We start from the raw sequence: 22,929 nt of genomic DNA, 5'->3' as shown, positions 1-22,929 counted from the left end.
GGATAAACCCCAACCCACCCAATTACCTTATTATCAAAATTACCAAAATGCCCCTAAAATGAAAAACTCAAATCTCACGGCTCCACCCCTTATCCTTCTCTGGTTCAAAAGGTGAGGTTGGAGAATTTCATCAAATCTCCCAAAAAAAAAATGCCATCATCCACTAAAAAAAATAATCCAAAATCCAACAAATTTAAACCCCTCTACTCATTTTCTGCAACCCTATATCTTCCCTCTGAGTTTAATTGCTATGAAAACGCAAGAAAAACAAAACTCTAATTTTCTTAGCAACCGAACACTCCCTAAGAAATAGAAGTGGAAGTGAAAGTTAGACTCCCAGACTCAACCTCCCACCAAAAACTCTCTACACTCCTCTCCCCATTCTACAACAAAACCCTTCTCCAAGAAAAAGTCTTCTTCAATGGCTCTGACTCCCAACTCTCCTCCAACCTCGCCGTCCTTCGCCTCTGCTTCATCACCACCACCGCCACCACTGCCAACCACTGTGTCCTCTCCCTCAAGGCTAAACCCGTAATTTCACAAGGAATAAACTGTGCCCAGGAGCTGGAAGAACCCATGGGCCCCACTCTTGGTCACGCCTGCATAGCCGAGCCATGGCAGCTCTTGTCAATCACTGACTCCGCCATTGTTGAGAGAGTGAAGCTAGAGTTTGGGGTTTCTGGGTTGGTTTGCTTAGGTGGGTTTAGGAATCTAAATACATGATTGAAGGTTGAGAAAATGAAGGAAATTTTTAAAATTTGAAAACCTAGTGAAATGATTAGAGATGCTAAAAGTGGGGTAAGGCTGGGTTTTTTATTTTTATTTTGAAGCTAGAGTTTGGGGTTTCTAGGTTGGTTTGCTTAGGTGGGTTTAGGAATCTGAATACATGATTGGAGGCTGAGAAAATGAAGGAAAATTTTAAAATTTGAAAACCTAGTGAAATGATTAGAGATGCTAAAAGTGGGGTAGAGCTGGGTTTTTTATTTTTATTTTGGATGGGAAAGGCTGGGTTGAATTTGGGTTAATTGCTTTTAGGTTAAATGGGCCTCAATGGGCTTTTAGTTAAAACCCAATAATTATTGGGTCTAATTGGGTTGATGCCCATTTAACCCCAATAATAATTGGGTGGGTTTGGGTTCAATTAAAGTGGGTGGGTTTGGGTTCAATTAAAGTGGGTGGGTTTGGGCAAGCAAATGGGTTTGGACTTATTTTGTCACCCCTACATATAAGGGACCTTATCTAAAAATGTGAGGGACTTGTGAGGCCGTGATATTTGAAGAATAAAACGAGGGATAATTTGGTCTTTTCCTATAGGGGTATGCAAAAGTCAAGTGATTGTAATTTCCATCCAAATTGATAGCTAAATAATTTGTTGGGTGCAAAGTGTTACACTTAGGATTTGTTTAGGATCAGCTTATTTTGTTGAAACTGAAAACTTTTTGCTGAAAATGCTGTAGATAAAGGTAAAAGTTAGCTGAAATAGTATAGTAGGACCTATGAATAGTATCAAAAAGTGCAGTAGGGCCCTTAAATAGAAGCAAAAATAAGCTGAATAGTAAAATAATTGGCAAAAAATAAGCTATCCAAATGCACCTTTAATAATTTAGGAGGGTAAGTGTAAAATTAGGTATAGTTTATGAGGGTTGCGATCTCCCCACTTTGCCACCCCCTAACCAAATAAAGCCTAAGTGTGTTTTTGGAGCCAAAATGGCCTTTTACCATTAATTTTCAAAATATTTGGCAAAAAAACACTGTTTCGAAAATAAACAGGGCTCTACCACTTTTTCAAGTACTTGAGTTTGGTGAACTCGAGTACCCTATTTTATGCTTCCACCGTGGCACGATGACATGGCATTTGGGATTTAAAAATTCCGCTTAGTACTCAAACTTCAGGAGCTCGAGTACTTTTCTAGCCAATTAACACCGAGTATGGCCCCTGTTACCCACACTTAAACTTACGAACTTAGCTTACTCTCTCATCTATCACTTTCTCAATCTCCCTCTCAATCTCGCTATCTCCCTCTCAATCTCACTATCACTTTCTCAATCTCCCTCTCAATCTCTCTATCATCTCCCACACGCTGTCAATCTCCCTCTCAGTCTCGCTCTCCCTCTCGTTCTCGCTCTCTTCTTCGGCACCACAAGCTCTTCTTCTTTCTCTATTTCTCACGGCAACATAGGTTCATCACTCTAACTTTTCTCTTCTTCGTTGGCCTCTCTATTTCTCTATTTCTACTAAATCTGAATCCATATAGGCTCTGGGATATGGGTTTCATTTGATTTTTTTTTTTTTTTTTTGTGGGTTTGCTTGGGTTTCATTTGATTTATTGTGGGTTTTGTTGGGTTTTGTTCATTTGTTTGTGCGTTTTGTTTCATAGTATTTTCAATGATTTGTTTTGGGTTTGTCTTTATTTTCTATTTATGTTATCTTATTGTGGGTTTGTAATGCAAATTATGTGTTTGATAAAATACTTCTATGAACTATTTGTGAAGTAATAACTAATAAGTAATTGAAGAAAGTAAGCAAATTATGTGTTTTACTTGAGGCAGTTGGAATATTATGAGAAACAGTTTCACGATTGTAAGAAAAGCATCCCATTATCCCAATAGATCTGAATGGTATGAGTTCTAATGGAAAGTCAATGTAACAATAAAGTCTTGAAGTGCTTTCATTGTTGAATGTCCCAATAAAGTCTTCACACCTGCTATTAAGCTATTCATGAGCATGGCTTACGTATAGGATTGCATCAAACATGAATCATATATGCTTATGTGCTTGAATTTGTTGGGATTAAGTTTATATTTCAGAATCCTTAATGCAAATTTTTCAAATTCACAGTACTAGAACTTGCAAGAGTTATCAAACTGTTTCATCTTGAAATGATTTTTTGGTGTTAAATTTAGATACATTTGACTAATACCAATGTCATATTCCTGTTTCCTTTTTTATCTTTATAACTTTTTGAGTTATGGGTTTTTATTATTACTATTAAACTAGCCGCGAACCTGCGCGTTACGCGTGATAATTATTTTTATAGTAGTTTTATTAATTTTTTTTTTACAATTTAAACTAATCTAATAATGAGTAATGTATTTCGTAATTATATTTTTATTTATTATAAGAACAATCATAAATGTAATATAGGATCAATCCAAAGCACCAAAAAAACATAAACTAAAAAAAGTAATAAAACTTAACAATGATTAATTGGACCAATATTAGGATAAAATTTTTGTTTTTGAAAATCTATTAAGGTTACTTTCTTTGTAGAAATTATAATTTCAGCCGCCCAAACATATTATCAAATAAAAATTATTAGCAAAATCTAAGAATTAAATTTATACATGCATTATTATAAAATAATAATTTGTAAAAAAGTTTTAGCAAAACTATAAGACTGACATGGCAACTAACTTGTATTTTTAGGAATTTATAACAATTCANTAAAAATAAAAATCCACCAAAAAATTTGGGGAGAGAGAGAGAGAGAGAGAGGGAACCATTTTTTTTTTTTTTTTTTTGGTGAGGGAAAACTATGCATAGAATAGAAGAGATAGTGACAAATTTATAGTAAGAGGGTGTGAATAAGAAAAGACAAAAATAAAGGAAGATGAAGGGAAAGAGGAAGAATGATATTAATGTAGAGGGTAGTGGGGAGATGAAAAGGTAAAGGAGGGAGAAAGAATGAAGAAGTAGTGGGGAGATGAAATGATAAGGGAGAGAGAAAGGTTCAAGAAGTGTAAATATTTAAAAAATAAATGTTAAAAGCAATTATAGGAAAATTGAAAAAAAAATTCCCCTTTAAGCTAAAAAGGCTCACACAAAACCCTAAAGTTGAATTGAAAAGACTTTGAGTTGGACTTGATAGTAGAACTAAATAAATAAGAAATGAGTTGGATTAATTATACAGATTTATTATAGGGTGATAGTGGAAGTAATAAATAAATAGTGGGCTGCATTTATAGGGCTAAAATTTGTAAAAACTATTTTAAAATTGTAGGAAAATGATATTTTAAAAAAGAAAAGAAAAAAAAAATAATGACGTGGCAGCTGATGTGGCGCAACGTGAGAGCAGCAGCATTAAACGCTACGCTTCAGCTTTTAGTAATATATAGATTCAGTAAAAAAGGTAGAAAATGCAAAATGGAGACTCAAGTGTTCTATTCCTCCCCATAACCTTGGTGTACTATCTTTTTTCTTCAAAAATTACCAATGCACTAAGTCAGTGAAACTATAAGCCCATGGGGACATTTATACTGATGCATTCATACACTAATTTGCTTAGACTATATAAAATAATCTACTTTTTTTTTTTTTTACTTATTTAGAAAAATGCAAAAGTGGGTGCTTATAAAAAACCCATTCATTTAGGTGTCCTTTCTAGTTGATATAAAACATTTTAGTTGTTAGTAGTTGGCAAGATATTTTTTTTTAGTTGGCTATGACTAAAAATATTTAGTCATCAACTTGTCAAGATATATCAATATTCTGATATATGCAACTTGTTATTCTATGAAATTCCCAGAATGACAACACTAACTTAACGTAGTCAAGATGATGGTTAATTAGGTTCATTTACATATGCTGTAGTACAACTTATGGTTAATTTTCAAAATCAAAATTAATATGATGTGGGTATTTTGTGGTGTAATTTTTGTTTTTGTTTTTGTTTTTTGTTTTTTGTTTTTTTTAATGAACATTTTCATGTGTTATTAGAGCAATCAGTCATTGTAGGACACAATTAGCATTCTTATTGAGGCCATAATGAGTAGGAGGCTTGGACTATTAAAGTGAGGGTTGATTTTAATAATGTAGAGAGACTTTCATTTTAGAAATTTCTTCCATCTGAAAGTTGCGGCTTTCTCATTTATTTATTTAGGGGTGAAAATGTTTTATCGTGTCTGCTGATGTATTCTATTTCTATTAGTTGAATATGCTGTAATCTACTTAAAATTCTGAAGTTTAATTCTTTTTTCTTTTTTTTATGAAATCAGTGAAGGCTGCATTAGATATATATTATTGCCATTTTCAATCAAATATGTTTATAATTAAAAATAAATAAATAAGAAGAAGAAGAAAGTTCATTTATTTGAAGTGAATTTTCCCCTGATTGTTGTTGTCATCAAATGCCAGATATGGACCCACATGAAGTGGGACCCTCTATACAAAGTGTCTTGAGGAGGCAGGTATGCATCGTTCAAGTTTGCTTTGGGATGCTCCTTTGGAAGGCGAGGTATGCACTTGTCCAAAATCGTAGTCAATATATGTAGTAGAAAGAGTTTTGGCATTTAAGAAGCGTAATTAATACTAAGCTGCTTTGTTTGCAGGAAGTGCCAGGTGTACTGACTTGTCATCACTGAGATAAAGGTCTGCTTGAAGATGGTGCAGTTTTAGATCCACGGATTGCAGCTTATATCACAGATATGGGGTTAGATGGGCTACTTCGGGTCCCACATATGGACCTTGACCATGCATTGATCACGGCGTTGGTGGAAAGATGGTGGCCAGAGGTGCACTCATTCCACTTGCCCCACGGTGAGATGACCACCACGCTACAAGACATGGAGGTTATAATGGGGGTACCTGTAGATAGCTTGCCGGTGGTGGGATATGCTGATACCAACGATTGGACCCACCTTTGCTACAAATGCTAAGGCATATGCTGCAAGGAAGAGACGTTGGTGATCGTCGCAAGAACACTGGAGTGATAGAAGGGCCGAGGGTAAGCCAAATGGCTTGAGGATCGGTTTAGCAACCCTCTCCCAACTGACGCCACCAAGGAGCTTGTGCAGCAGTATGCTCAGTTTTACATACTGGGGATGTTGGTGGTATGCTATTTATGGATAAGTCTGGCGAACGGGTCTCAGTTATGTATCTGCAATTTTTTAATCCAATCAGTAACAGAAAGAAGTATAGTTGGGGTAGTGCAGCATTAAGTTGGCTATATAGACACCTCTGTAATGCATCAAAGAAGACAACCAAGCAGATTGGTGATGCACTACTATTGGTGTAGTTGTGGGTGTAGGCAAGGTTTCCACACATATGTCTTGTGATGAGGCATCCACACCAGGCACTGCCCCTAAGTCCACTTGCTATCAGGTATGTAGGATCTTAGATAGTTACTGTTTTACATTTCTGCATTAAGTTCTTATGCATGAGAATTATGTAAGTAACTAATATGGCTTTTATGTCTATGTTGTTTGCTAGATGGAAATGGGCTAAGATAACAACTGAACATGGAATGCACGTCCTACGTGCCTATCGTGTGTCGCTTGCTTCACTATGGCCAAATCAGCTATCGTGCCTTACAGGTAGTAACCGCTTTGGCATGTAGTTGTTGTACTTATAATTTGCTTTGGAATGAATAAACTTTTTTTATATTTCAAAGCAGAGTTACATGTATTGTTCACCTTCGTTACACATTTTTTCTAATTATATTGTTAATATGGTTGTTTGCATCGATTGGATCATTGCAGATAGGAGCCATACAGAAATTATTTGGGTTCCCTTCCCGCATATTATACAGCAGGCCAACACATATAGAGGTCTATCGTGCCACTCATACATTTTTAGGTGGTTGAAGGCCATCACCCTGAACGTGTTCTCCGACAATTTGGGATGAAGCAAGGCATACCACTCGATGTCAATACTTCAGTTGACCTTCACAAGATAACTCTCCAGGGTAAGCACCAAAAAAATTGGGCCCAAGAACATGCCACGCATATTGCTAAATGGGCTGCGCATGCCATAATTGCCGATGCACCACCCTTTCATGGGGAGATGAGCTACAATGACGAGTATATGGTGTGGTTTTGTCCCCGTACTATTTGCCATATTACAAAAGAGACCTCGTACTGGGACACTTTGGTAAGTTTACAAAAACTGTTTTTTTATAAATGTACCTTACTTCGCATAGTTTAGATCAACCTACTAACACTACTCTTGTATATTTATGACAGGTTGAATCACAGTTGAGGATTATGGCGAAGTGCAAACCAGGGTCTAAGATCTACACCGATTGTATTAAGGCCTTGCAATCTGTTGAAGAGATTGGTCAGTTGACCTTGGCCGATGCACACGATGCAGGCAGCACAAGTGAACCGGCTGTAGGGCGTGGTCGACAAGCAAGTGGACGTCAAGGGCGTGGAGGCCGCCAAGCTAGTCAGCCTCCCACACCCGTGCCCACATCTAGTCGACGTCCCACATCTGGTCAGCGTCACACACCCGTGCCCACATCTAGCCAGCGTCCCACATCTAGTCAGCTTCCCACATCTAGTCAGCTTCCCACATCTAGTCAGCTTCCCACATCTAGTCAGCGTCCCACATCTAGTTGGCACCACACACCCGTGCAAGACCACACAATGGAGAAAGTAAGTCAGATAGCAGATGAGATGTGTTTGGACACTGGTTATGACATGGGCTCCATGGCACACGATGATGTGGGTCCATCCCATAAGTTTGCCCATAGGGACACATCTCGGTCCCCATCCATAAGGACCGATGGTACCTGCCCACCCACATCCCCTACTACATCCCCATTGCCCACCACCCGTACATCTCCCCCACTGAATACCGGCACTACCCCCACAAATGTACATGGTAGAGATGAGATGAGATTCATGCCCACTGCTGGGCGACCCACCCCTGGTGCTGTCCCCCCTGAGTTTGTGCATACCGAGTTCATCCAAACACAGATACCCACCCCCTACCAGAGGCTTCACACATTGAGGGTCGGTCGCAAAGGCCGCAACGGACACGGACACATCCTCCTGACTATGGGACTGGAAATGGTACTATACTTCGATTCAATACCGATTACATATACATCTCTTTATAATTAAATGATTTGCATATTAGTATTTGCTTGTGTTCTTTTCAGGCAAGGTGAGACCAGTCAAGGAACCAGTGAGGAGAAGAAAACGGGGGTGATTCAAGAATGGTCAAGAATCAGTGCTAATTTGGTAGTTCTAATTGCTTTATTTTCCTTAATGGCATATATTGATATCTAGTCAAAAGCTCAGCCTGTTACACGTTTATCCTATTAAGCTGCATATGTGTTTTTCCTTTTATACACAAAAACCAGCTCGAGCATGTTGACATATCTGCAGATGAAATTAGAACCTTAAAGCTTTTGGTAAACTGCACCACCACAAATGAAGCCTAGTGGTCCCAGCAGTGCATATGGTGGAAATGATCAACCTCCCTCAAGTTGCCTTATTATTTATTATGGTTTTTGGTCATGTCCGAACCAAAAATGCTCAAAATCCAACATTTCTACAGGTTTGTTATGTTTCTTCTGCATTGATTCCCACAATTTATTGTTCATTTCTTCCCCCAGTTACTTGTCTTGGCTCATTTGTATTCCCTCTTAAATAGATGGCCACTCAGGCATTTGCTTGATTAAACTATGGCAAATTACTTGCTTTTGGGGATAATTATCTTACTGATTTTTGTTCTTTTTCCTGGGGATGCTTGTTATGCAGGAAGTTCCAATAAAAAATCATGTATATCTTATGCTAGGTGGATCCTTTGGTTCAGCAGCAAAAGGAACTGGGCTCAAGGCTCTTGAATTTGCTCTCTCTATTTGTGAATCAGTAGATATGTATGGTTTCACAGTGGATCCCGATTATAAAGAATGGAAATTTTTATCCTGATTCGACCTACTTCGAATCAAAGCCAGGGAGAAGAGGTTGGGAACTAATGAGAACACTTTCATACACATTTTCAGTGGAAGAAGCAGGGCACAATTGGTTGCAGTTGATTCTGCTTACCATAATTTTTATGGAAACTCGTTAAAAAAGGTATGTCTATAGTGCAGTGTTAAGCCATCCTCCCTACAAAATCTTTGCTTCCCTGCTTATGCATGCTTGACTTATTGCAGGCAGTAAAAAAGGAAACCTCTGGTAACTTTGAGTTTGCCCTTCTGACTATCTTACAATGTGATCACAATCCAAGAAAGTACTTCGCAAAGGTATCAATTTAACTTTTTTCTAGAAAAATGTTTTAACCCACAATTTCCTTAAGTTTGATGGAAAAGAAGAGTTGGATGCTTTTCCTTTTCTTCAAATTCCACATATTTTTGCTCTGAGATTTCATTGGACATAAAAATTGTATACTTTTAATTTACTTGGAGGAGATGCTATATCATCTGCAGATGTTCCTTTGCCCTCTCACTACTGTTGACTTTAGAGAATCATGGAACCACACACTGAATATAACCACAAGAACAATAAAACCTTATCCCAAATTGTTTGGGATTGGCTGGAACTACACCCTGAATATAAATTAAATTATGCTCATTTTGCAAATAATGAAAATTATTTGATTTGTTGAATTCCATTTTTATATCCTTTTTTGATGTGATGGAATATGGAATAAATTTTGGCAGTTTGTAACTCTAAATTTCATATGTCAGTTGTGACATAATTTACTTCAAATAGAAATGTAAACATTCATAAAAAAATTTTATAGGTTTTACACAATGCAATGAAGGGTTTGGGAACAAATGACACTACGCTAATAAGGATAGTTGTAACAAGGGCTGAGATCGATATGTAGTATATAAAGGCAAAGTACCAGAAGAAATATGGAAAAACTTTGAATGATGCTGTTCACTCAAAGACATCAGGCCATTACAGGGCCTTTCTTCTTGCTCTTTTAGGCCCCACCTATTAGACTAGATATCACTCTTAGGTTTGTGTGAAGTAGGACATGAAGTATGAACTATCCATTTCTTAAGTACAATTTGTTTGGTAGTTTGTGAAGCTGGAAGTCAAGTCAGTCATTGTCAAGAATGATCCAAATGTTTGGTGTTCATTTTCTGTTGTGTGAAATGTCTGCTTTATGGTTGTAAATATATCAGAAAACATGTCATGAGAAGCAAAACACCTTGAATGTTGCATTTGTTCTAATGCTGATGTTAACTCAACTGTTTTGTACAGTTTTGTGTTGGATTGGATTGGATTGGATTGGATTGGATTTGTCTTTTTAGGCATTCATATGGCAACTGTATGTGTAGAAGTTTGATTTGTGATGAAAATATATTGCCTGAACGTCTCAAATATGAGAAATCCTTCGTGAGGATAGCGTGGGAATGCAGAGCTGCAAATTAAAGATTACCAAAGTTTCAATAATCCTTAGCACAAATAGGATAAATATATCAAGGATAATGGAAAGTATTTATAAATTATAATTCTGTTAATCAAACTAAGCAGCTAGTGGGCGAGCTTGATTCATTAAAAGCAGTAGATATGTATGACTTTTTATCCTGATTTGACCTACTTCGAATGGAAATTTCCAACCCCAATATTTATGTAAGGCAAACTGGTACCACCCCAATATTTAGGTAAGGCAGATTGGTACCCGAGTTACAGTAACTCGGGTACCAATCTGCCTTACCACAGTTTGTTAAAAAAACCTGAGCCAACTGCAATATTTAGGTAAGGCAGATTGGTACCCGAGTCTGTGAAACTCGAGTACCAATCTGCCTTACCATATTTTGTTAAAAAAAACTGAGCCATATGTAAGGCAGATTGTACCCGAGTTTCTGTAAGTCGGGTACCAATCTATCTTACCATTTTTTTAAAAAAAACCTGAGCCAACTACAATATTAGGTAAGGCAGATTGGTACCCGAGTTCTGTAAGTCGGTACCAATCTACCTTACCATTTTAAAAAAAAAAAACCTGAGCCAACTGCAATATTAGGTAAGGCAGATTGGTACCCGAGTTTCACAAACTCGGGTAACAATCTGCCTTACCTAAATATTGCAGTTGGCTCAGGTTTTTTTTAACAAACTGTGTAAGGCAGATTGGTACCCGAGTTTCACAGACTCGGGTACCAATCTGCCTTACCTAAATATAGTAAGGCAATTGGCTCTAGGTTTTTTTTTAACAAAATATGGTAAGGTAGATTGGTACCCGAGTTTCAGAGACTCAGGTACTAATCTGCCTTACCTAAATATGCAGTTGGCTCAAGTTTTTTTTTTTTAACAAACTGTGGTAAGGCAGATTGGTACCCGAGTTACAGAAACTCGGGTACTAATTTGTCTTACCATATTTAAAAAAAATACCCCGAGCCAAACTTCTGCATGGATACCTCTACAGTACTCGAGTGCACCAAACTCGAGTACCATGCGGCACACTTATTGCACACCTACTTACTGTCCCCCAACCGTCCCCAACCATCGTAGTAAATGTATAATGAATGGTACTCGAGTTCTTTGAGCTCGAGTACCTTTTAACAAAAATCCCTTCGTTAGCTTTAACTTGTTTTATCTATCTCTCTTGTAGTCGTCCATCTGTGATTCATACACTCTCTCATTCCAAGTCCATGTGCAAGTCAGAAACTTGAAGCAGGAACTTTGATGTTGGGTCACCATCTGCAAGTCTACTCTCAGTGTCAGTGTCTCTATCCACCAACGTGCTATCCATTTAACCACTGGGCCAACCTTGTAAATTGAGGTAATAGTCAAATGATTAGGAAAAGTTTGTGTTTACAATATGTGATTTTCACCACTGAGTTAGATGCCTAGTTGATTGTGTTCGTAAGTCTTTTTTATGCATGAGTTTCATGTAATGCCTATTAAAATTATAAATAAACAATGCCTATTAAAATTAAAGTAAACAATGCCTAATAAACAATGCATGAGTTGCAATAAATACAATTATAGACAATGCCTATTAAAATTAAAAACAAACAATAATTGTCATACAATGCCTATTAAAATTAAAAAAATTGTAAAATAAATAAACAATGGTAAAACATCTAATTCATTATTGACAATGAATCATCAAAGTATGAGATTAATCCATATACATAAAGTTTAGAGATATAATTTGAGAAAAAAAAAATTCAACTTTAGTACCATACTCTATTATTATTATTATTATTATTATTATTATTATTATTATTATGTGTAATTAGAGCTCCACAGGGCAAAACTTCAAATGAGAAAAGAAGTAAATTTAGGGAAGTGGAAAAAGAAAAAGAGTTAACAATTTTATTTTGGTGGCATTTATTGTGTCATTTTGTTTAAAGTGGGAGGAGTTGTTTTCGTAACACCACAAAATCTCACAATATTTCTACAATAAATTAAGGTGTTAGTACATCATTGGTCAGAATAAAATAAAATAAAATAAATTATTTTCAACTTCATCTCAACAAAAAACAAGAGTATTGTGAAAATATTGTGAGATTTTGTTGTGTGTCTAAACTTTCTCAATTTTTAGATTTGTTATTTTATTAAGGCCGTCATGTGATGTTTGTACAATTTGTTTAGGAAAACTGTTTCCTTGTTTTTCTCTGCTATGCCAGAAGCTAACTCACTTTACATAAGCATATATATATATATATATAATAGACTTTTTNAAATCTGTGCTTTTGCATTTGAAGCCTGGCTGTTCTAGGGAGCTCTCTGGGGCTGAAATGAAAGAAGCACAACTCATCCAAATTAAGGTAATATATTGTCTTTCATTTCTGATAGGTTAGCTTTATTTGTGTGTTTCTGCAAAGTATTCCCTCTGGGTAGTTACTATTGCTCTGTATGTTTCGATGGAAAACCCTATGTGAAGATAGATTTTTGCGTTTTCCTATGTTTGGTAGTATTAGAAAAGATGGGAAACCTATTAAAACCATGGCTTATTTTTTAGAGGTTGTTTTCCACTATAATTTTCTGGAAAACAACTCTTATCTCATGTCAAGCTAAATAAGGGAAGCCAAGAGATAGTTTTTCAAATCATTTTAAGGTCGCTACCAAACATAGGAAAATGAGATAGTTTTCCAAAAAATACTTTTTGGAAAATGATTCATTTTTCAAAAAACGTTAACATCGAAATAAATGGAGCGTAAATGGGCTTGGTATCATCATGTTTAGCTCCCTTTGGACTTTGGGAATTTTCATCCTTCCAGATCATATACTTTCTCAATCTGCAACTAGTTGATCTTGGCTAACAACAGGGTGTTGCAACTATGTCCTTAGTCATTGTAGTTTTATTAATTCTTATTTAATTTCCCCATTTCTTCATGGGAAATGGGGAAAATCTTGTGGTGTAATTTGTTGGCGTTGATTCATACGTAGCTATGACCTGGTTTTCAGGAATTTCTGTCTATGTTGCATTCAAGTTAATTTCTTCCTAGGACATTATCAATTGTTGTTTTGGAGGTTTTTGTGGATATCATTAATACTTAGTAGTCACAACGTGAGTTTAATGCTTATTAATTAGATATTGTGTGTCTGTGGTAGATTTCTTTGTTAACTCTCATATTTTTTGTTCCTGGTGAAAAATCATAAATTTTACTTTGAAAATTGTATGTATCACTTTTTTTGAGATCTATTTTGTGTGATTTACTGTGCATTTGACAGATGACTTTGGTTTTGTTTCTTAAGTTGGCCAAACAGTCATGTTTTGTAACCAATTTTTTTTACTTTGGTATAGATAACTAGTGCAGGGTTGTGGTCGCACAATGAGTCTGAATCTAATGCGATTGATGTTCCTGGTTTGAAAACCGTGACGAATAAATTGGAAAATGCAAATGTGGATGGAGATGGATTGACATTTTTGGCTTCAAAATTTTGGTTAAATTGGGTTGGTTCTGGTACTAGAAGGAGCAAACTAGCCTGGAAGTTCTGGAAGACTGACACCGAGCTTCTTGAGCATCAAGCAGAAACTTCAATGAGTTGTCAAAGCTCTAAGCCAACAGTAGATGACACAGTCATCAAAATTGATAAAGAGCGGCGTAGTTTCCCTTTATCTGCCAGAGAGACATTTAAAGCAGCAGTATTTCATTTTGGCAAAAAGTGGTACAAGCGTCTGTTATTTATTTGGCGACATGCAGTGCAGCTCATTAGAAGTTTCTGGAAGTTGTGGGTGAGTAGATGAAGAAAATGTTCTTATCTGTAGCTAGATTATTATGTATTCAATACAATATCCCCTTTTTTTATTACTGAATCATGGAAGTTTCTGCTCGCTGTACTAGGAGCTATTTTAAATCACATTTTATCTTAAACAGCACTTTAATTGCTCGTGTCCTTTTCTTTGTCATTTTTGTTGTTTTTGAGATTTTAGGCTTCCTTTTAAAATATGAGCATGTGTTCTGTTGTAGTTATCTGCCTCTGGGTCTGGGTACTTTCTAGATGTTGTGGATCGTAGAACGTAATGATCCAATAATTTATATATTGTCTCAATTCTTTTGATTTGTCTTTGTCGGGGTGAATATATGTGACATTGTTTTAAAATGGTCTTTGTGTCCATTTGGTACAGCTTAATTTTTAGCTTTTCTGAAAATGGGTTGTTTGATTACTTATAAAAAAAAGGGTTGTTTGAAAAAGCTACACTTAAAAAGGTAAGGTTTTAAAATGATGTACTTTGAAAAAGTCTGATTTTAAACTGCCCTCCCAAACAGGCACTTAGTTTCAACTTTATTGATATATTGATGATAGACTTGGAGAAGACATAAACTATCGACTTATCAAAAAAAGATATACTAGGAGAAGACACGAGGCTAGATACTGGTCAATGTGGATGCATGTACCCTGAGGCTAAATCTCCACATATTTTTTGTATTGGAAAATCTCATATATCTATCATGAAGTTCTGCTTAGTTCAAATCATGTCATCTTATTAATTTATTAAAATTTGAATTTCTTTAAAAAAAAATTCTAGTCATACTAAATGTGTGATGGAAGCCCTCTATTGGTCTTCATACTCATAACATACAGGTTTTAATATTTCTTGTTATTATCAGCCAGCAGCACTGACTGGTGGCTTCAATATTTGATGCAGATGTTGTTCAGTTACTTACCAAAAAAAAAAAATCTCTCTCTCTCTCTTTCTCTCTCCCTCTCATATTTTTCCAAACATGCACTGTGAAAGTTGCTTGGTTTCTTAATGCATTATAAGGAGAAACTTATACTGTACCGTATTTGATTTATTGTATCAAGGCCAAGTCTCTATTTACTGAATTTGAAATTTCAAGTGCAGAATCTTGCAGGTATAAATTTAAATATTGATATTCCCAAGTGGTTGCGTATACTTCATTTGGACAGGCTTAATTCATATGCAGGTAAATGGAAATTTTTTTAGTTCTCCTCATTTACTATCATCGTGTTGCAGAATTATAGTGATTATGCAAAAATTGAAAACTCTTAGGTAGAACTGTAGTCTCTTAAAATTTATTGTCCTCACTTGGATGAATGTGAGTCCCTAGTAGCCATGCTGACTGTAATTCTAGAATGCCAGTTTACTATATTGGTGCTCAATCTAACTTCAGCTTTTTGGTTAGTTGGCAAATGTTTTATACTTACAAAATACAACGGGGACAAAATCCATTGAAACAAGTTTATTTTGGGAGTTCATTTTTGTTATTTTTGCTTAGCAGCATTCTTTAGGGCTGCCAAGAGCAGCTTTGGGTGAATTGTAAAAGGGTTGGGTCAATAATTACATTTTACCCCAATTATGATCTTGCCACATTATTCACTGAATATCTGTACTGAAGCATACCTAATTATTTGGGTGGGACCCATCACCCAACTGACAGTTAGACCATTAGAGAGATATAGAGAGAAGATATTCAAGTTTGTTTGTTCCCTTTCTATTGGGGGAGGGGGAGGGGGGAACTGGGAAAATGTTAATAATAATTTTTGTTGATAAGTAGAAAGTGTTAATAATAATTGCTAAGATAATTTTCTTGGTAAGGCCTGTAGAGGTATTGAACCACCTTGTTTTCCTATTGTGATAGAAGTTTAATGATAAAACATTCACTTTGTTGATTTCCTAAGTTGTGCTATATATTTCTTGTTTTTTGCTATTACTTTTTGCATCTGTTTCAGTGCATTCACTTGAGAAGAGAATCAAAGCATTTGAGCCAACATATATATACACTATGGAAAAGGTAATCTTTTCACCAAATTTGATTCCTCCTTGCAATTCATGAAATTTGTCTGCATACTCTGCTGTGGTTTTCTAACATCTAACATTTCAATATTCTAATAAGCGCTTGTCCTGCAGGGATATTTTTTGCTACCTGAAGAAGCAAGGTCTCGCCATAATATTCGCACCGTTAACATTAGCATTTCAGCTCGACATTCCTGTTTTGGTAACAGGTTATTTCTTCTGAACATAACTCTGGTTTGAATTGAGCTTGGAAGTGGCAATTTTTCTGTCTAGAGCCTATTTTTGCTTCAATTATTGGTTTTAAAGTCTTGATTCATAATTCTGATATCAGTCTGTTTCAAAATTTTAATTTCCATGGACCTTTATATATGCTTTCCATGCCATGTGCTTCCTCCAATACTGGAACTGGGGCTGCCTTTCTGTAGTATGAAACCTAGAATACAGATTGAGAATCATCTGTGATTTAAACCTTAAAGCTTTTCTTTTTGTTGACTAGCTAGAGCCACTGAGAACAATTGTGTCAATGCCTGTTTAGGAAGATAATGTACTGGCATTCTTCTAGGAATAATACAAAGGTTCTAACTTCAGTATACCATTAGTGTGCTTGTTTGAGATCAATTGAAAGCTTTACACAGCTTCCTCGCAATTTGGTAAACTTAATTATGTTTTAAACATTTTTGTCTAACATTTGTTGAACTTTATAATTTGAGGTGTATGCATATTTGTAGAGAGTTGAACGTAAATGGATATTTTCTTATTACCAGGTGGCAGCAACTCCTCATAAACAGAATCGTTGGATATGATACTATTTTGATGAATAGTATATTGACTTCTACTGGTCAAGGTGACATCCCCTTACAAATTTATTTGTTAAAATCTTGTTTTCTGTACGTATTGCAAGAGTTTTTTCATTCTCACACTATGTGTCTTTGGATTATACCCTCGTGTTATTTAATACTTCATTATTATGTTTCTGTCTTTTTTGAATTGGCATGTTTCTAACGGTTGCCAACTTGTCATACGATCTAGTAGAGATTTTTTTTATTGTTTAATTTTGGAAGTCAATTGTATTTTCTTTTTTGGGCATTATTACTTAATTAGGTTATTAGAATTTTATTTTATTTCATTTTAAATTAAATAAAATTCTTTAATTTCGTGCTTATCAAAAAAAAAAAATTTGTTTAATTTCGTAGAGTCGAGTGGTTTTTTTTTTTTTTTGGGGGGGGGGGTGAAATTCAATAGTTAGGTTTTCTAAGTCAATTAGAACTTGGGTTAAGTTGTAGCATTCTATTGAGGACAATATTGTACTCAAAATCTTACAGTCTGCTTGATTAATATAATTTCTCTTAAAAATTTTCCAGTTGTTTGGTGTTTACTCCTAGGTTTTCTATTTCGTTTGGTGTTGACTATAAAAAACAACTCTTGGTGTTGTCTCCTAGGTTATTTTTATTTTCTTGTTATTTATATTATTATATTTTGGATAAGCAATGGAAATTTTGTATATATCGGAAAAATAGAGTCACCCAAGAATATATGCTGTATACAACTGGGGACTATACAATAAATCATGAAAATTACATAAATCTATCAAATCAAAAACTTCAATTATGTTATTGCATTAGTTTTAGTTTTGTTGAAACTTTTCCCAATTTTCTAAAATTTTTATTTTTTAATTTAACTGTGACAAGGGCATTGTCTCTTCACTGTTGCCCTTGTTTCACGTACTATTTGCCGTCAAAACTTTACCGGACCAATGGATCGAGATTAGGATGTATAATTTGCACAATTGATTATAATTCCATACGAATATAATGATGTAGTGGAACACAAGGCGTGTTTATTCTCAATGCTATTAAAGATGATTCATGAGATTTGGGCTTTCTTATTTTGTTTGGGACGCGGCCATAGGAAAAATTTTGACAACAAACAATCTTCATAAGAGAGGTTTTGTTATAGAATATAGTGGACTGGTGTTGTTTATGTAAGTCAGATGGTGAATCTGTTAGCCATCTATTGCTGCATTTTCCTACTGTTTTGGAGATGTGGGCTTTCTTATTTTGCATAGTTGGGCTTGCTTGGTTATTCCAAGTTCAGTTGAAGCTATGTTGGAGTCTTGGGTTGGAGTTTGGGGAGTTTGTGGATATGTAAAAGTTTGGAGGGTAGCTTGTGTTATGTGGTGTGTTTGGGTGGAACATAATTGCCATCCGTTTGAGGGAAAGGAGCTATCTTTACGAAATCTCAAGTTTCTCTTTTAGAAGACTTTCTTCAATTGGTCATCACAATCTAGTACTCTATCCATGTTTTCTTTGATGGAATTCCTAGATTCGTTATGCCCTGCTGTTGATTGGCTTTGACTTTTTTATGCTATGTATTCTTTTTTACTTGCTGTCTTTTTCTCATTGTACACTGTTATGCTTTTTTAACTTTTTAATGAATTGAACTTGCCACAAAAAAGAAAATAAGAAAAAAGACAATTCTTGAGTTGAAGCAAGTTTCACTTGCAAAAGTTCTTATTCTTCCACACTTCAAAATTTGAGGATGAGTTTTTTCTAATTAGGGGAGAAGTGCGAAGAAATTTTATTTTAATTTAGTTTTATCCAATTTTGGAATTCAGTTGTATTTTTATTGGTCAATTGGATTTTATTATAGATATTAGTTAATTAGGTTATTATTATTTTATTTTATTTCCTTAAGTCAAAGTTATTTTTGTAATTCAATAATTAAGTTTCCTTAGTAAGTTAGAATTAAGGGTTAAGTCAGTAATTTATATAAGCACAATATTGTACTCAAAAGTTTACAGTTTGCTTGATTAATAAAAATACTCTTGGAATTTTTCTAATGGTTTGGTGTTGACTCTGGCTAACCCTAACTACTGACTCCTAGGTTTCCTATCTCGCTTGGTACCAACTCCAAGAAACCCTAGGTGCTGAGTTCTAGGTTATTTATATTTTTCTGTTCTTCTATTTTGTTGCTGCATCCGTTTTGGTTTTGTATTGCATTACTTTCTTTATTTGTCCTTGTTGCACTAGTTCAAAACTTCAAATTATAATGCTTATGATGATGATGACTTTCTCTTTATATTTAAATTATTGAACTTGTGTATGGTTTGTGGCAGTTTTATACATTTTGATTGACCTATCTTAGCTGCATTAATTCCTTCTTTTATTTTTTGTGAGTAATATGAAAATTGTTTTAGAAAGAGGAGAACCTAATTATATAATAGATTCAAAGGAATTGCCTAAAGAATCACAATTGAACGCTTTAGTTCCTTCTAAATGTCTTTGATGATCTGTGGTTGGAGTGAAGCATGCTTGAATTGAATTGTACGCAGTGAGGTAAATGAATGCTAACTCTTTAATCAAACCTTTGATGGTTGGTTGGATTTGATCCATCTGTTTTGAATTATTATTGCACATTGCCAATAATATAAGCATGAATAGAGTCAATAATTGGGTTAGTGATCTGTTCTATTTTATCTAAGCATGTTTTGGTACTTCATTGCAGGTTATCTGTACAATTATCAAACAAAGGAGTTTTATAATCTTAGTTATGCACAATTACCCCCAGAAGGTCCTGCAGGATTTGGAGGTTTGTTGAGCTATGCCATCTATATGCATTGACGGAATGTTTTTATACTTATACACTAAGGTTGCAATATCTGATTGCAAATGTCATTATGCATTTCAGTTTGGGTAATTAATAATGAGTGAAGGCACTAATGAAGGTTTCCTTTTTTGTATGGACTGTGTCTTTTGGGAAAATTCTAACAGTAAATAATCCAATAAAATGAGTGATAATAATTGTGGACTAGTGCTACTTATAAAAAAAAAAGATAATTGTGGAGTAGTGCTGTATTTGACTGTGTAAATGTAGTGGTGAGAATGCAGGATCATTTGCCACCACATTGCACAATAGCTGAGTAGTTGTGGACTTCTGTTTTTGTGTTGGTTGGAGTTAAATGGGTGATGATGACTACTGGGTTCAGAAGTTGCTTCAACATTGGAGGAGGAGACCTAAGTCTTTTAGACAGAGTATGGAATGTAGTATAAGAGTCTCATGTGGACATGTGGAGAATATGGAAGGAAAGGATTAGGAGGACTTCTGAGGGGGAAGGAACTCAGTTGAGAGAATGCATCTTTAGATTAGTGTGGACCTTCCAGTTTTTATTATTGTTATTGTTATTCTTATCTGATGCTGGAACGGAAGGGTACTGTTGGATTGTGGAGGACAGTTTGAAGAACATGGAAAAATTCCACTTGATTTTGAAAGTTGAGGAACAAATTGCCAATGAGCTCTAGCTGAACTAACACCTTGTTCCCTTGCAAGTGCTTGGTGGAGGGTGAGGTTGTGGGTTGGGCGTGCGTGTAACTTACCTTGAGGGACGAAATTGACTAGATCTTGAAAGTTGAGGGACATTAATTTTGAAAGTTAAAGGACAAAATTGACACAATTTAATATAGAGGTTCAAAATTGTAATTGTGACATGTACAAGGACCAAAATTGTGGTTTGGCTGAAATAAAATCAATTTGCGTCAATCACATGATCATTTAGGTCTAATGAAATCAATCAACATCAATATTTTCAATTTAGTGTCTGCACCAGCACATATATAATGACTCACTCTCTCTCTCTTTTCTTTTTTTGACCCCCAGACAGGTCCCTCCACTTGGGAGGGAAGTGCCATTTGGCATATAGGGACTCTTTCTTGGGCCAGTAGTGTTAAGGCTCCTAAAACCCAAACCCAATAGAAGACTCCTACTGAATAATCTAGATCAAACTGAATTATGAAAATTATCCTAACTATAGAAGTATGTACAAGATGTTTATGAAATTTCAAATGTTTTGTTGCACTTGCACATGAAAACAGCTATGATTCTGAAACAAGTGACCCAAATTGGAAGCAATGTGAGAGCCTTTAAAGCTGTAGCCGCAGGGCTCTTGCTTCAATTGGACATGGCACGTGGACCCTGCAAAATAAACTTTGAAATTGACAAAATTGCACAGTAGCACACATATCAACAACGGATCAATCTTCCATGGCTGCATTACCATCAAAACCAAAGGAGTGTTTGTTTTTATACTGCAAACAAAAAGCAAAGAACTTGAAATTTTTTTCAGCAAAATGAACATTTAAATTGACAAAAGTGCACTGTAGCACACATAACCACAGCAATTCAATCTTCTATAGCTGCATTACTAGCATAACCAAAAGCATTTGTTCTTTCACTGTAAACAAAAAGTGAAGAACCTGAAATTTTTTTCTGAGGGACATTTAACTGCATGCAGATTGTGCTCTATTTTTATGTTTTTTCCCTTTTTCTGGATATAAATTGTGCTGAACTTGTGCCATTCATCTGGTTTCCATGCAGACTACCTTGTGACCAAGTGTGGTGTACTTATGATGTCGCTATTTGTGTTCTTTACTACCACAATGTCAGTTTCATTTACATTGAGAGAGACACAGACCCGCATGCTGAAGTTTACAGGTTTGTTTAACCCACCCTCCCCCCAATATTTATAGGCTACAGAATCTGTAGTTAAAAATGAGCCGGCCTTGTTTCTCATTTTTGTTTCTGGTCAATAGGCTTGTCCTTTTGCATCTTCACTTTTAAGCCATCATATATGATTCTTCTACTGCAGTTGCCAGAGGATAGATATTTAGCTGCTAACAAACAAGATTACTTTCGGAGCTTATAGAAATCGGGATAAAACTTTCACAACTTCAAAGTATTATAATGGTTGTAAATACATCTCAGGTCCCTGCTTTACAAAGGTTTATGCAGCACCGTCGATCACAGCTTCAGCAGCCTCCAGATTTCCACATTACCTCCTCAACCATCCTTGCGTCGACTTTACACATCACAAGATTGAATACAAGGAATCCTGGTCCAGTTAACACGGACCTGACAACTGGGACTGGGTTGAGACCTGGGTCCAACCCAGCAATGCCAGCAAATGGAGAAATGGACGTATCCGGGCTTCAGGAACAATCAGAAAGTGAAAACAGAGCAGAGAACCCTCTTCAGCAGGCAGATAATGGTCCCAACCCTGGGGCAATGAATGCATTCAGTTCGCTTTTGTTATGGATCTTAGGAGGGGCCTCTTCTGAAGGCCTCAACTCATTCCTTTCCATGTTCAGAGATGTGAGAGAGCAAGGACAAGTTTATGCTGAAACCGAGCCAATCAGAATGTGCGATAATGTTGGAACATTAACTTTGAAGCGGATTTCAGTGCTGCTTTGTTAGTTTTAGACTGTAATATATGTTCATGTTGAATAGTATAGCACAAGGTTAACTGGATGTACTTGTCTGTATAGAAATTATATACAGCGGATATGTTACAAACATACAGTCAACCCCCTTACTTTTGTCCTTGGGAGATTGAAAAAATAATAATAATAATAATTAAAGAAATATATCATGTGAGATTGTGAATATTCATTAGTCATTACTCATTACCTTATATCCAGTTATCAGAAAATACTTTGTTTTGCTTTTCTCAGTGGGGCATATGGTTAGTATATCAAATTGAATGTTAAACAAAGATATCTACCCTTTTTCTTAAAGATGGGTATAGTGGACAGTGGAGGTGGGTTTAAACCGCAAACATGTCCCTATTTTGAAGAGGAAGGCTCCCAGGCATTACTACTCGGAGGATGTTATTAACCAATTGCTGGCAAAAAGTTTCAAATCAACAATCTCATAGGTATAATGAGGTTTTAGGAACTACTTAGCCAACTTATTGGAGTTTCTAACATGGTATAGCTAATACAATATATTAGATTTTCTAATTAAACTCTATATATATAAATGTTTTAAATTTTATAAGAATTTTTTTTAGGAAACATAATGCATTTTACATTTAATTATTATATAAGGTGAGATATTTATAAATAATGTGATGTGTGGTTGGAATTTGTTTCTAGTGTTCCTTACAAATGACACATCACTATACATTTTGAACGACCTAAAGAAGAAATCGATATAAGTAAATTAATTACTTATATTAGAGGGGGGGGGGTGGGGAAGACTTTAAC

The 22,929-nt window shown here is 35.5% G+C and overlaps 1 protein-coding gene and 1 long non-coding RNA gene across 2 annotated transcripts; both read left to right on the top strand.

The window, feature by feature from the left end:
• The first annotated feature begins 7,823 nt into the window (after positions 1-7,823).
• On the top strand, positions 7,824-9,860 carry LOC136067355 (uncharacterized). The gene is made up of 4 exons (XR_010628826.1): positions 7,824-8,281; positions 8,485-8,802; positions 8,883-8,972; positions 9,473-9,860. It is a non-coding gene; the product is annotated as an uncharacterized LOC136067355 (long non-coding RNA).
• A 140-nt stretch (positions 9,861-10,000) lies between these two features.
• Positions 10,001-22,064, top strand: LOC112015912 (membralin-like protein At1g60995; the record flags this gene model as incomplete). Its single annotated transcript, XM_065773068.1, is given in 10 exon segments — positions 10,001-10,009; positions 12,393-12,455; positions 13,436-13,867; positions 14,981-15,062; positions 15,829-15,890; positions 16,007-16,101; positions 16,657-16,736; positions 19,397-19,480; positions 21,263-21,396; positions 21,569-22,064. Coding segments are annotated over 10 exon segments (1,537 nt in total), but the record flags the coding sequence as incomplete, so codon positions are not given.
• Between the last annotated feature and the right edge of the window lie 865 nt (positions 22,065-22,929).

Source organism: Quercus suber, unplaced genomic scaffold, assembly GCF_002906115.3.
Source record: "Quercus suber isolate HL8 unplaced genomic scaffold, Cork oak 2.0 scaffold_68, whole genome shotgun sequence".
Classification (NCBI taxonomy): Eukaryota; Viridiplantae; Streptophyta; class Magnoliopsida; order Fagales; family Fagaceae; genus Quercus; species Quercus suber.
The sequence above is the reverse complement of the archived record's forward strand: the minus strand, read 5'-3'. Positions and strand labels throughout refer to the sequence as shown.